The sequence below is a fragment of the Poecilia reticulata genome, linkage group LG4 (assembly GCF_000633615.1).
Source record: "Poecilia reticulata strain Guanapo linkage group LG4, Guppy_female_1.0+MT, whole genome shotgun sequence".
Classification (NCBI taxonomy): domain Eukaryota; kingdom Metazoa; phylum Chordata; class Actinopteri; order Cyprinodontiformes; family Poeciliidae; genus Poecilia; species Poecilia reticulata.
In genome coordinates, this window is record NC_024334.1 from 19,553,344 (window position 1) to 19,567,010 (window position 13,667).

The 13,667-nt window shown below is 38.0% G+C and overlaps 2 protein-coding genes across 5 annotated transcripts in view; both read right to left on the bottom strand.

The window, feature by feature from the left end:
* Positions 1 to 13,667, bottom strand: part of kdr (kinase insert domain receptor (a type III receptor tyrosine kinase)) — a 33,996-nt gene that overhangs the window by 14,226 nt on the left and 6,103 nt on the right. Inside the window, exons 1-12 of one of the 4 annotated variants that reach the window (XM_008407466.2) lie at positions 11,267 to 11,580; positions 9,906 to 9,999; positions 9,620 to 9,822; positions 9,324 to 9,445; positions 7,607 to 7,775; positions 7,250 to 7,389; positions 5,899 to 6,073; positions 3,930 to 4,026; positions 3,660 to 3,829; positions 3,287 to 3,440; positions 1,658 to 1,775; positions 1,426 to 1,537 (exon numbers count right to left, since the gene is read on the bottom strand). In XM_008407466.2, the coding sequence (XP_008405688.1) occupies positions 1,426 to 1,537; positions 1,658 to 1,775; positions 3,287 to 3,440; positions 3,660 to 3,829; positions 3,930 to 4,026; positions 5,899 to 6,073; positions 7,250 to 7,389; positions 7,607 to 7,775; positions 9,324 to 9,445; positions 9,620 to 9,822; positions 9,906 to 9,999; positions 11,267 to 11,351 (1,639 nt within the window). In that variant the 5' untranslated portion in view covers positions 11,352 to 11,580. Of the gene's footprint in view, positions 1 to 1,425; positions 1,538 to 1,657; positions 1,776 to 3,286; positions 3,441 to 3,659; positions 3,830 to 3,929; positions 4,051 to 5,898; positions 6,074 to 7,249; positions 7,390 to 7,606; positions 7,776 to 9,323; positions 9,446 to 9,619; positions 9,823 to 9,905; positions 10,000 to 11,266; positions 11,581 to 13,667 lie in introns of those variants that run through there. The other 3 variants (XM_017304536.1, XM_008407465.2, XM_008407467.2) reach the window with 3 other exon arrangements.
* Positions 13,439 to 13,667, bottom strand: part of LOC103463838 (zinc finger protein 502-like) — a 2,799-nt gene continuing 2,570 nt past the window's right edge. The window contains exon 4 of the mRNA XM_008407468.2: positions 13,439 to 13,514. Coding sequence (XP_008405690.1) covers positions 13,510 to 13,514 — 5 coding nt within the window. The 3' untranslated portion in view covers positions 13,439 to 13,509. The remainder of the gene's footprint in view (positions 13,515 to 13,667) is intronic.

Consider the following 13,667-nt stretch of genomic DNA (forward strand, 5'->3'; position numbering starts at 1 on the left):
TCATTGGCTGACTGCTTGGACAGATGATCTCATATCCATCACCTTGGAGACCTCATGACCTGATGTCTGTTCTAATGTCCCCGAGTTGCTCAATAGTCCTCCTACGTCTGTTTCCTGCCCAACCTTTTCTTAAAGTTTAGCAATAAGGCCTTGGTTACTCTGCTCTCCTTTCAGTTCCTCTTTCCCCCTAACCTTTCACCTACTATCTACCTTCAACACAACATCAGTGACCTTTAATTACAGTTACAACACTTTACACCATTTCAAGTTCAATGTCAAAATCACAYKTATAACCTTTTAGTTTCTCTGATTTAACATTCATTTATAATGTTATAATAACCATAACTTATTAGTTATTCTTATTATAATCATAATGTGAGTTATTACAGACACTTCTGACAAGAAACCAAGAATAATCCATTATTCTAATTATCTGATACCATGTTACAGTTACTTGTTTCGCCTTTAAGTACTTCCATAAGTGTAAGAGTAAGTTTAAATATTCTTATAATCAAACCAACATCAACCACTGGTTAAACCAATATTAATTATTGGCCTAATTATAAGTTATTATTATTAATTTAATTATTTTACTCCGGGTTTTATCCAATTACTCAAAATGTTTAGATTTTATTCTTTAAACCTTTAATGCTTTAAAATAAGGAATGGTCTGAACTATTTTTATGCTGAGGCAAACTGGAAACTTCCTCTTTATTAAGGAAACCAGCTCTTCCTGTTCCATGACTCTCTTTCTGCCTGACTATGATTTTTTATGATTAAATAGAAAAAAGTAGAATTAAAGCTAAGTTTGCAGGACACAATAACAACAAACACAACCAGATTAATTTTATTACCGTCTGACTCTACTGTTGGGTCTTGATGTCACCTGTGTAATTAATTTTAAGGTAATTTTATTTATTATTACTATTAAACTAAAATCTCCAGCATGGGGAAGTGGGAAGAGCTCGACTTTTCTCGACACACAATATATTGGCACCAACATTAGTATTAACCGATATGACTTTTTTTTTTATATACATCGGTACCGGCCCAATAAATAAAAACGGGGCGATATCAACATAAACAATATTTATTTTCGTCTTGTTACTGTTAGTATCTGTAAGGGAGAAGAGGAGTTTGGTCAGGTGACAGTGAGTGATGCAGCAAAGGGTTGTGGGAACTTTAACTGAAGCAGAGAAGCAGCGAAGTGCAGTCATTTTTTCAAAAGGGATAGTGAAATATATAGAATATATTTAATATCGGTTATCAGCCATGGATGACTACTATTTTGTGTTGGACCATCACATAAAGTTACATTGAGGTTTGTGATTTAAATGTGACAAAATGGTAATGCACTATGCAAAACTGAGCTCAGAGTTAGCAAAGGCTGCATGAAACAAACACAAGAGAAGACACAAGTCTTACGTGTGACACGGAAAAAGATGTTCCGGGAATCCCTTCCTACTTTGTTGGCAGTCTTGCATCTGTAGAGGGCATGAGTCTCTGCTTTCTGAATCTTCAGCGCACTGACAAATTTCTACAAACAAAAGAAGTTCATTTTAGTTTGCAGTTTTTACATCACATTTTCAACATGACAAAAGTTAAGGATTCATGGGAGATATAAGATGAAAAAGAATGTAACCGATGAATTGCTCACATTTTGAGTTTGATCGACTCTGTCGCTGACTTCTATTGGGTCGCGGACTCCACCGATGGAGACATTTTTCCAGGCTGTGCAGTTCCTCAGCAGCTCCTCTGTGTTGTTCAGTCCTGGCCTAATTCACAGAATGAAACGCATGTGAATGTGAATGAATGAATGATTTATTTATAAGGCGGTTTTCACAGATGTAGTCACAAACCAGCGTACAGGATTAAAAGGTAACAAAAATCCAAGTCACAGGACATAGAATAATACAAATAGATAAATAAATAATATGCCGTCATTTCCTTCTATGCTTTATATATGAGAGTTATCATTTTAAAATCTGTTCTGAATACTACGGTGAGCCAATGTAATGAACATGAAACGGGTGTTATTTTTGTGTTAATAACTTGGCTGCGGCTTTCTCTATGACTTGTAAACACTGAAGTGAAGTTTGTCTAATCCAGTCAATAGTTTTGTCGAGGCAATGAGGATAAAAAAGCCCATTGACTGAATGTGAGAAATAGATAAAAATGGTCAAATGCATCATTGTAACACAAATAAATCTTAATGGGGGTGATACATAAAATTAAAATCTCAAGTGTAAAAAGTAACAAACCATGGGGAACCCCACAAGTTATAGTTTCATCAGACTTTACACAGCAGCTCCTCTCCTTAAAATAGGAGACAAATCTGTCCAATAAACAAGCAGAAATGACAGCCAAATGTTGGAGCTTACTGACAAAAATATGACAAAAATGCAGCATCCATAATATCAGTAACTTTGATAAGGCCAAATGACCAGCATTTGAGGTCATCAAAATGTCGCTGCAGAATGTTGTTTCTGAACACCAGGACAGAAAAGGATTTATTTATTTTTAATCTCAAAACATCAAAACGGTTCTACTTGAGCAAGTTGTGCTTTGGTGAAAAATGGCAGAAAACTTATGAGTATTGTTTCAAACAAGCCTGTAAAATTGAAAGATAACAGGGAAAAGAATGCACCCAAGAGGAGAGACAGCTCCAGCAGGGAAACGCGCTTTCTTTTTAAAGTGACTCCGACAGGAACAACAGGAAATGTGGATCTGGACTGAGGAAACACTCGGTCGTGTAGGCAGGAGATAAGAAACGAGTTGCCGGCCTTCTCTGGTCAAAACCTCATCTCAGAGGCACACAGACTGTCTTCTTTCTGTCAACACTTGTCAAATCACTGCTGAATTCACTGAGGATGTTGTGTAACCCGCATAAAAAAAAAAGAAAAAGGAAAAAAAAAAAAAAGACATCCAGGATGCACGTGGACAAAAGCTGCGACCTAAACCGGCCAAAATTACAATAATTGTTGTACGGGTTCTTGTTTGAGCACATTTGAGAACATTCTGAGTCTCAATAATTGAAGTTGTTCTAAAAATGGACATTGTGGCGGGAGCGAATCACATCCGCTGATCTGCATCAAGGTCAGAGTGCACTCTCATTGTGCCGTCTCGTGTTTTCATCAACATCACGAAAGCAGCGATTCCTCCTGTAAATCAACAAGTTGTTGACAAGGACCGGCTGAGGGGAAAGTCACCACAGCTCGAGTTCAGAAAAACGACTCCCTCCTCCCCTCCGCACAAAAACACTTAGTGATAGAAAAGGGCAACTTACAAGAAGGCCCAGGGACAGTCTTCCTTGGACATCCACTGCCACTGGATGTACTCAGGTGTGGGAATGCCGCGGGCGGTGCACCACAGGGTGGTGCTTTTGCCGTACTCGTACTCGTCGCTGTAGCCGCTCCCTTTCTCGATTATCTTAGGAGGCACTGTAGAAGACGGCACAGACAAGTTTCCAAGGCGTCTTGACAAAACGGAGTGTTGTTAAAAAGTATTTGCCCCCTTACAGATTTCACTTTATGTCAATCTTTTAGCATTAGCAATTTAAACATTTTCAGTTCAGGGTCACAAGAAATCAAAAACAGAAAAAAATATATGCAAGGCGACAAGCTGAAATCACAAAGAGGCAAAAAAAACAAACAACCTACCATTGACCTGCAGCTTGAAGGAGCGTTTCTCTTCATGTTTCGTGATCTTGTTGGTGAGAACCACAGTGTAGGTCCCTGCGTCGTCCTCAGTGGCTCCACGGATGATGAGGAGATCCCCTTTGTGTTTTATTCTGTAGTTATCCTTGACAAGAGCTTGGCCGTCTTTCAACCTGTAAATAAATCAAAGGACGTATTAAAAAAAAATTGTGGGAGAGACATTTAATTTAAGAGGTGCATCCAAACCCCACTGAGGCAAACCTGCGAACGTACCATTTCAAGTTGGGATCGGGGTAGGCCGAGTACCTGACAGGGATCTCTGTGGGTGTTTGATCGCCCACGTTCACTTCCCACACCTCTGGCCACTGTTCTGTCATGTCGATAAAGGGCATTTCTTCAGAAATAAACAAATGAGCAGAATGTTACCGTTCTATTTTAGCTGCTATTTTAACCAATCTCACAGAAGCATTTATGGGGAGTATCAACTATCAACTCAATTGCAATCCCTACCTTTTGATTATTGTTGATTTTCACCTTTTTTATTTTGGTAAACCCAAACAATAAATCTTAAACTGTTCAACCTTTAACATCTAGGTTTCTTTAATGTTGCTTCTCCTTCCCCTGTCTGAGCTGGGTCATAACTCTACCTGTGAGGCCTTTTTTAGAGCAAAAGTATTAACATTGAGATTACATTACAGACAGGTGGACTCTATTTGCTAAATAGCTGCCAGCTGAAAACACTGAGGAGAAATGCAGGCCACACTTTTCAGATTACCACTTGCAGAAACCTGTAAGCACAAACTATCCCATTTCTTCCACCTCACAACTATACATCACTTTGCGATGGACTATTACATGAAATCCCTATAAAGACCATTCATGTTTGAGGTTGTGATGCCATAAAATATAGTCCAAAAATTAACAAGTTTTAATACTTTTCCAAGCTGTACATGAACTTTTATACCGCATTAAAACTGAATATTTTTAAAAGGCAATTGTAGAGTTGTTTTTTTTAGGATGGGTTTGGATCCTCCAGTTAGCTTTCTTCAAAACAGAATTAAGAAATACAGTATTTAGAGGATATAGAATATCCCTGTTTGTGTTTTCTTTCTTTTTTTCATTTTTCTTTTTTACATGATTAGGTTTGTTCAACACAGAAAACATTCATACAAAGAGTGAGAGTAATTTTTAAAGAAGCCTCTGAGTAAATTTGAGGTGCAGAATGAAAGAAAACAACTTAGGGGCAGGAAAACGGTTCGTGTATTTTCAGGCAGTTCGTTTTATCGTTTGAAATTAAAAAGGAAATTATGAAAATAGACTTGTTTTTCCGCTTTTTGTTTATTAAACCAAAATCGGAAATCAGATAATCGGTTCGGGTTCGTTATCCGATTTCCCATTAAGTGCACAAAGGGATAGTCCACCCAATTTTTACTTTCTGAAGTTTGGTCCCTTTACTTGTATTAGCTTACTGGCACATAGGCCACATTCAATATGGCGGACGCTGGGACGCATAGACATAATATAAGAATATATTACTATTAAATATACTCTTATATTATGTCTATGAACGGGCCGACCCGCTTTAAGAGGCGTCTACGTTTCATGACTATAAGAGTTACGGTGCAGGAGGGTGTGGAAAGTTTTTATTTTGAAAAGCTCTGGCTTTTCAAAATAAAAACTCAGGCTAACCATTTTTCTCGGTGACCAGATGCCCGGTATTGTTTGTTTCTCACAGGAGCGTTACTGACTTGCTGTTGGCAGAACTTCCGGGTCAGACGGCTTGTCAAAAGCGTTATCGTGAAAATCGAAATTGAGCGCTCGTTATCCGTTTTTTCCATTTTCGTTTTGTGCACTAAATGGGAAATCGGATAACGAGCCACAAATCCGATTCCCAATTTTGGCTTGATAAGCGAAAAAAAAGAATCTGTTTTCGCTTTTTTTTATTTTTCATTTCAAACGAAAAGACGAACTAACTGAAAATACACGGACCGAAAACATTGTTCAGTCAACACGGTGCAGAAAAAACATTTCCACCAACTCCAAATGGGTTTAGAGTTCAAACTTTTGGAATTTGACGAAGATTTTCACCAGACTCTCAACATCCTGCCATTTTCTTAAATGAGTAAGTTTCCTTGTTGTTACAAAGTAAGAATTTTTTTTTTACCCTATGAACCACTTCTTAACTCGTTTTAATCAAAATAACATTATGCAACAATATATGCTTTTAAAGTAGGCTACCCACCAAAAACTGTAACATATGCTGAATCGCTTTTCTCCATCTGCCCACTGGAAACTGTGCAGGTATAATCTCCAGAGTGATCCACCGTGACATTCTCCACTATCAGCGTGTTGGACAGATCCAGAGAGTCCCACAGCTTCTTCTTGTGGGGTACAGTGTGGAAACCTCCGTCTGAGCTCTGACGTAGGAACACGCAGCAAACAGATATTTAGTGTTTTAAAACGGGCGACTTACAGCCACATAGTAGTCTAAATTTGTTAGAATCTGTTTTGTAACGTAAAAACGCTCTGCTTACGCACAGTGCCTCATTTTCTCACTTAACAAAATCAGAATGTTTTATTCAGATTTCAAATAATGCATACTAGTGGAAAGTGATAACTTTTAAAGTTTTGTTTTTACGAAACAAGTCTGAAAAGTTTTGTTGTTTTCTTTTTTTCTATCTTTAGCTCCTTTTACTCTCATACTATTAAAGGAAAACAAATTCCCCTAAGTGATCACCAGGTCCAAACAAGTGCAGACATATCAAGACGTGGTTTTACCTTGACGGCATGCGAACAACACGATAAATGAGTTAAAAAGTTCATGTAGGGTTGTTGCAGGCTATCTGGATGCCCTAAGAACAAATCCTTTGTGGTGGGATCATTTCTCATACATGTCATTTTTCATGGTTTTAATTTGTTCAAAGCGGTATGTTTTTGTTTAAGTAGTGATTAACCTCATGGAAAATGTTGCTTTGCTATGTTTGTTTTTTGCCTACAACAGTAAAATAATTGAATAAGAGTGCGAGTGACATGTGAGCACGATCTCTTTTCCAACACAGGCGTCTGATAAATTTGCGACAGAAGTACAATAGAAAGGGCAAACTTGATACTTTATATTGCTTATATCTATTAACATGCTTCACGGTATATTTGTTAATGTGATTAATAAAAAATAATTTTTCATGGTGTCCTAAAAACTAACCCTGCCTGAGTCATTTTGTGTAGAATGGAGAAATTTTCTGTCTCTAAACGTCCAGAGCTGATAGAGTCGTGACCCAAAAGATCTGCAGCCAATTCCGGGACTTTTCATATTTTTACTTGTAATAAATTTTGAAAACCGATGCAGCATTGTCCCTTTTCCTCACAACCATCTCTGAACAAAACATGCGGTCACCTTTGACCTGCTGGCGGACAGACAGACTGACTGGATTCCTGAAAGCAGGACGCCCCAAATATTTGCAAGATAAGGAGGAAGAGAGAAACAGATTTCCCGATTTCTGCCTCTGCCTCTGTCTCTGCGAGTCGCTCTCGGTGAGTCAAACCGATTCCCACCGGGACGACGGTACCGTAGAGTCAGAGACTTGCGGACTGACCAGGGCTCCTCCGGAGTGCGTCCAGTTGAACTCGATGCCCACGTTGAGCTCCGTGCGGGCCGTGCACGTTAGCGCCAGCCTCTCCCCCACAGACAGCCTCTGGTGAGTGGGGGTCAGGGTGAGGTGATAAATCTTGTATCCTGCGGAAAAGGGAGGGAAGGCACGACAGTCGCGGACATGCTATTGTTCTGCCGAGGCTACACATGCTCAGAAGTCCAGTCAACATACAACGTCCCCCACTCACATGTAATCACCTTAATTCTGTCTCTGACCAGATCTTATATCATCATTTCCAGAACTAATATTTGGATCTATTTCTCTGAACTATTTATTTTATTGTTGTTTTTTCTATCTTACCAACAACAGCCACGATGTAGAGAGGGGACTTGAATATCTCATTTCCAATCCGAGTCTGGCAGGACACGACTCCCGCGTAGCTTATCAGATGGGTCGGTAAGATGAAACCCCTCTTGGGATCCCACACGGATTCCTTCCCATCTGGATGGATCTCCTTGACTGGATACTTCTGACAAACAAAGAAAGTTCACAAACTCTGAATTAAATAGGCAAATAAAGAAAAGGAAAGCCTGAATTAGAGCGGTACAAACACAGAAAGAAACGTTGCAAAAGTATCCGGGTGACTGAAACTCTTTTGAATCGGGAATTACACTGTATTTCACTGGGATTTTATGTGATAGACCTACAAACAGTACATCATTGGTAAGTATAGGCCTAGTCTCAATGGGAAAAGTATTGAACTTTAACACAATAAAGTTCTTTTCTAAATCAAAGTCTCTAGTCTTTTATAACCTCTAACAGGTTTTCTTCCAAGAGCAAAATTCAGGACAAAAATCTCTATATATATTTCAAATACTTAAAAAATATATGTATTTAAATCCAATCAAATACTGATTTTGACCACAATTTAGGAATCCAGAGTAATTTGGAAATCAAATCTTAAAAATAAAAATTAGTTTTGTTTTCTGGCCAATTTTGTGTTGATGTTTCTATGGAAACTTTGTCACATGTCTTCATCTTTTTAAATAAAAATAATAAAAAATGCCTCTGGAAAAACTGTTTCTATTGTTCTATTGTTATTTTGTTACACCAAAATATTTTAGTTAATTGAACCTTATTTTAGTACAGAAAGCAGTTTTTAATGAACAATAAAATCAAATTGACTCTATTAAAAAATATTGTGCAAATATCAACTTTTTGTTTAACAGCATCAGTGAAAGACAGGGGGAAGCATTGTTACGATGACGTCCTTCTTAAAGAGACAGTAGCCCATTTTAAGGCGTCTACTGAGTTTTTTGTCATACAGCGTTTTCACAACTGAAGGTAACATAGTGATCATGTTGTGAAATACATGAAACCTCCCTTTAATTTACGAAAAGAATCAATAATGTCTCTATTGATAGATGTGAGATGTGGGGGTTTTTTGTTCAACATAGTTTTTTGCGTTGGAACTCTCCCATTGGTGACTTTTTTTAATCCAGCCTCTTTTTAATTGTTGAATCAGGAACTCTAACCTTCTTTTGTGACATTCCAAACGAGTCATTCCTATTTTTTTATTTATTTTTTTAACTCAAGCCATGACTGGTTTGCTTTGTGTGACCTTTTCGGCTCATTTCAGGAAGTCAAACAAGTTCTATTTACGTGATTTGCTGATTATATCTTGCTGGTAATAATCAGGCTCGGGTGTGGCCAGTCAAAATGAACTCAGCTTTCCAAAATAAAAAATAAAAGTGTTAAACTAAAGTGGACTTGCCAAAAACCTAAAAAGGTCTGATAGTGCTCAGTTTCTTCTCATTGATATAAACCGACTGATTGCCAGTTAGAGCCACTTGATAGTTATTGTTACTGCTAACGGTGGAAAAACAATTGTTAGCTTTAGTGGGAAATTGCTTTTTCACGCAGGGCAAGGCAGGTTTGGATGAGTTCCTCCACAAAAAAATGAAATCGTCATCTGAAAACTTTGTCACTGCGTTTCACGCCCTACACAGATGTTTCTGCGTGTTGTAAATGTTTATGAATTTCAGTGAAAGAGATTAAAACAGAAGGGAATCCTCACAGTGTTGAGCGTGACGTTGAGGTTCTCCACCGAGCCTCGGCAGGGTATCACCACGCGCTCGCCTTCGCGAATGAAGACCACCTCGTATTCCTTTTCAGAGGGCACGAATGGCACCTTGGGATCTGAAACAAGACAAAGTGAAGATAGTCAATATGCTTTAAGTTTAAACTAAGCCCCAGTGAGATTTTCTGAAAATGTGTCTAAGAAAAGAGCACTAGACAGGTCTTTCGTTTTTACTTTACTATATATAAAAAAAAAAAAAACACCACAAAAACAACTGGAACAAGGAGTCGTACCATGGACGAAGACATAAACTGCTGCCGCCGTCTTGCCGTCTTCAGCTTTCAGGTCTTTATAGTAACAACGATACTGTCCGGTTTCATTCACGGTTGCGTTGGTGATGGTCAGGGTCGTGCAGAAAAGTCCTGATCCGCTGCAGTCGCTGGTGGAGAGGCGAGCGCTCACAGGAGGGGTGGACCACACCAGGCGCTGCCGACCTCTGGCAGAACGACACGCACGCAAGACTTTACCGCATACTCCGAACGGTGACGGGTGAAAGAACGATGATGAAGTTGCACAAACCTGCATGTTAGGTCAAGGTTGTCGGATTTGTTCATCCGATGGGTGCCGTAGATGTTGAGCGTTGGTGGGTCGGGTATGAACCGGAGCTGGAGGGCTGGGGAGAGAAACAGGGATGTTAATGAGGGCAAAGACTGTTTCAAAATGCAATCAGCCCTCGTAGAAATGACCTGGAGAACCCACTGAATGTCATTTAATGCTCCAATATGGTTGAAAAAGAGAAAAGACATCTACCAATATCTGAATGTGGTCAGTATTCATCAAATGGGATTATTAATGACTGAATGTGAGACAAAACATCTGGGATGAAGAAGTCTTGTTTTCAGCAAGTTTCCTGGGATAAATAAAGATGAGAACAAAACCAAGTCAAAGTAGCCATAAAAAAGTAGATGCTTAAGGACCTTCAGCGTGTGTCGGTTTTGAAGAGGAGGTTGTAAGGTAGAAACTGAAAGCACAGTTGAGAAAAAAAAGAAAGAAAATTTTTCCATTGTAGCGTATGTTTTCAAACTGCTTTTCTAGGCCATTTTTTTCCAGCGCCGCAGAAAATGGCGAAACTGTGTCAAAACAGGAAGCGGGGGAAGATGGGCTGGGTCAGGCTCAATAGTCCGGCACAGTGTGACCCTAGGTGGGGGTTCCTGTTACAGAGGATATAGGCTGACCACCACCTCCCTGTGCGGCCCTAAAGGTCACATATTTACTGTATGGAAAAAAAAAAACTTTCTTGGTGGCCAATCAGAAACACAGCACACACTTTTTTGTGATTATAAGAACCAGGAGATCACTATGAAATTATGCTCTATAAAAAGAAAATATGTTCTTCCAGAACCACGCATAGATTTAACCCATTGTGCCATTGCAACATCAATTTTCTAAATTAAATATTTACTCTTATTTGCAGATTTCTTGGCGCGGACTCTGTTGCCAAAGAGATTTTTGAAACTCAATGGGAGTATTTCTGATAAAATAAGTTAAAAATAAAACAATATATACGACATAGAGGGTTTTTAGAACAGACCTGTGTAGTTTTAGCCACAGCGATCACATTTATAGCAAAGTAACCACATCAAAAACAATATTTAAAAAGTAGATGACTGGTCACAAATAATGTTTTTTTGGCAAAAGGGTCTGAAAGTTAGAAAAGACTCCAAAAACAAGAGAAAATAGTTGTGATGATCTGACATCAAATCACAATACATCGACATAAAAGTCAGTCTAGACTTAAACAAGAGACTAAACGACTAAATATGCTGAGTAACCGGTGCTATGTAGTCAATAAAGTTTTTTTTTTTTAAACTACTTGAAACTATGTGACACTTTTCATTCTGCATTGTAGATAATGAAAGGTTTTTATTCCATCATCTTACCAGCTACACCAGATGTTTCCAGAAAAATGCCCAGCAGTAGAAGAAACAAGACCGCCTGCTTCATCATCCGGCAAAAAGCAAGCATCAACAAAAACTTCAGAGCAGCAATAATAAAAAAATAAGTAAAGTATCAAAGTGCCTCATTAGGAATCCATGACGGAGCAACGAGGTTTTCTGTTCCACTTCAGATAACGTTTGAGAGTCATGGACACTGCCAGTGGTCAGCGCACAGTGCAGGGCGCCTGTGCGTGTTTCTCACTGAGCCTCTGCTACTGCTGCTGAGGATGCACAGAGGCGCCTCAGCGAGAGGCCCGCAGGGAAGGAGGGGCATCTGCAACCACGCAGCACACTGCTGAACCTGTCACTGAGGGGCTAAACATTCAGCTTCCTCCAGACGTTTTCATTCTGCCTCATCAAAACTGGAATGGTTGTCTCATTTGCGGATAGTCAATATGGCGGATTATGATTTCATAATCCGCCAGGGCTAATGTAGTCTAATTTTAGTGACGTTTTGCCAAACATAATCCAGTACTTACACTGACAAAACTAATGAGTAAGATTTACTTTAAAAAAAATATAAATCCTAAAAATCCTTATGTCATAGCGTAGCGACAAGGCCTGTCCGAATTCAAAAACTCCTCCAAATGCGGCCTTCTTTTCCACAGGTCCCATAATTTATTGCGGGTCCAAACAGGTGTTCTGCTACCCAGGACCTTCCTCTCGGTCGAAATTATTTTTGGCTTCCAAACAAGGACCAAATCAAAACTAAAAAATAGGAAACATAAAAAAACATGTTAGAGCATAATTAAAAGCTTGAACAAGTAACCAATTTGATTTTTTTTTTAATGGTAAATATAAAGATCAACAAATTCCTCTATGGACTCTGATTGTATTTCTTTGAAAAACTTGGAAATTTGGAAAACTTAAATGAGATTAAAAATTTCAAAACTTTTTCCAAAATGATTTCAATTTTTCAATTTGAGAAATTTGTTTTTTTCTAGAAAATTTATGAGATTAATCTCAAACGTTCTGAGATTTTTCTAGCAAATTTTAGACTTATAAAGTTACGTTTCTGAGTTTTTTCGCAGAAATTTCCTTCTTTTAATCTCTATCCAGTTGCCCAAATACGCCACTGCAGTTTTTCATTCCCTTATTTTTTTAAAAAGGCACCCTATTTTCAAATACCTTTAAGACTTGATTGAAAAGAATGGAGAAGAAATCAGGAGAACAGAGTTTGTGTCAATCTTTCTTTGATTTTGGTACAACAAAATCTGCTTCTGAGTAATTCAATAAGTTGCATTTCCTCTGGAATTAAAAGGAACGCAAAGAAATGTAGTTTTAAAGACAAAATGAAAACAAAATGTATTGTAGCTAAATAGAATTATAACAAGATATAAATTTTTTGGTAATATTTTTTTCCTAATTAAAAATAAAAAGTGTGCCAAGATGTGTAGGATTTAGATTATTACTTATGCTTAGTTACTAATAATTTCTATTTTGTTTCTATCGGGCACCGACTATGTGACAAACATCCTTGTAAACTTTATTTCGCCTGTTTATTTTATATAATTACACACAAAGGTGATTTTGTGTGTAATTATTGAGATTTATAATAAAAATAACTCCCTCAGCTGCTCATGTTCCTGTTGGTGTCTAAACTGCGCCTCCTGGTGACGAATTTGAGGAATTGCCACAACAATCAAAACCAGCATCCATTTTTTCACATTTTTGGTGAAATCCTGCTAATAAACAAAACATGAAACAAACATTTCTGTGGCGAGCAGTGAAGGTTATTATTTACTACGACCTGAAAAGACACAAACAAAAAAATTGTACAAACGATTTAGACCAACCTTAATCTCTCATAGTCAAAGAAAGACATTCTTTTCACCATTTAGATATGTTTTGTTTCATATAGAAGTTCTCAACACTTTGATCTGTTGCATATAAGAAGCATCGATTAAAAAAATTGTGGGTTTTAAAAGTTACATCAATTTAGAATAGTTTATATTTTAAAATGTAAAAAAGTTTTACATTTTTTTTGTTTGATTTGATGTTTGAGCTGGAAACTAAATTAGTTTATAATTCATGGATGAATTAAACACATCTGTGAGAAGAGAAGGACAGAAAGCCGACAGGATGAGAAAACTGATTTTTTTTTTTTTTTTTTGTCTTCAGATGGACGATGTCAGTCGTCTCCTCCACAGATCAGCTTCAGGCAACCGCCGTATTGGCTAAACACGTCAGACTGCAAAACAGAAACAGAAACATTTTAAAGCAAATAAAAAAAATCATCTATATAAATGGGATGGATGGATGGATGGATGGATGGATGGATGGATGGATGGATGGATGGATGGATGGATGGATGGATGGATGGATGGATGGATGGATGGATGGA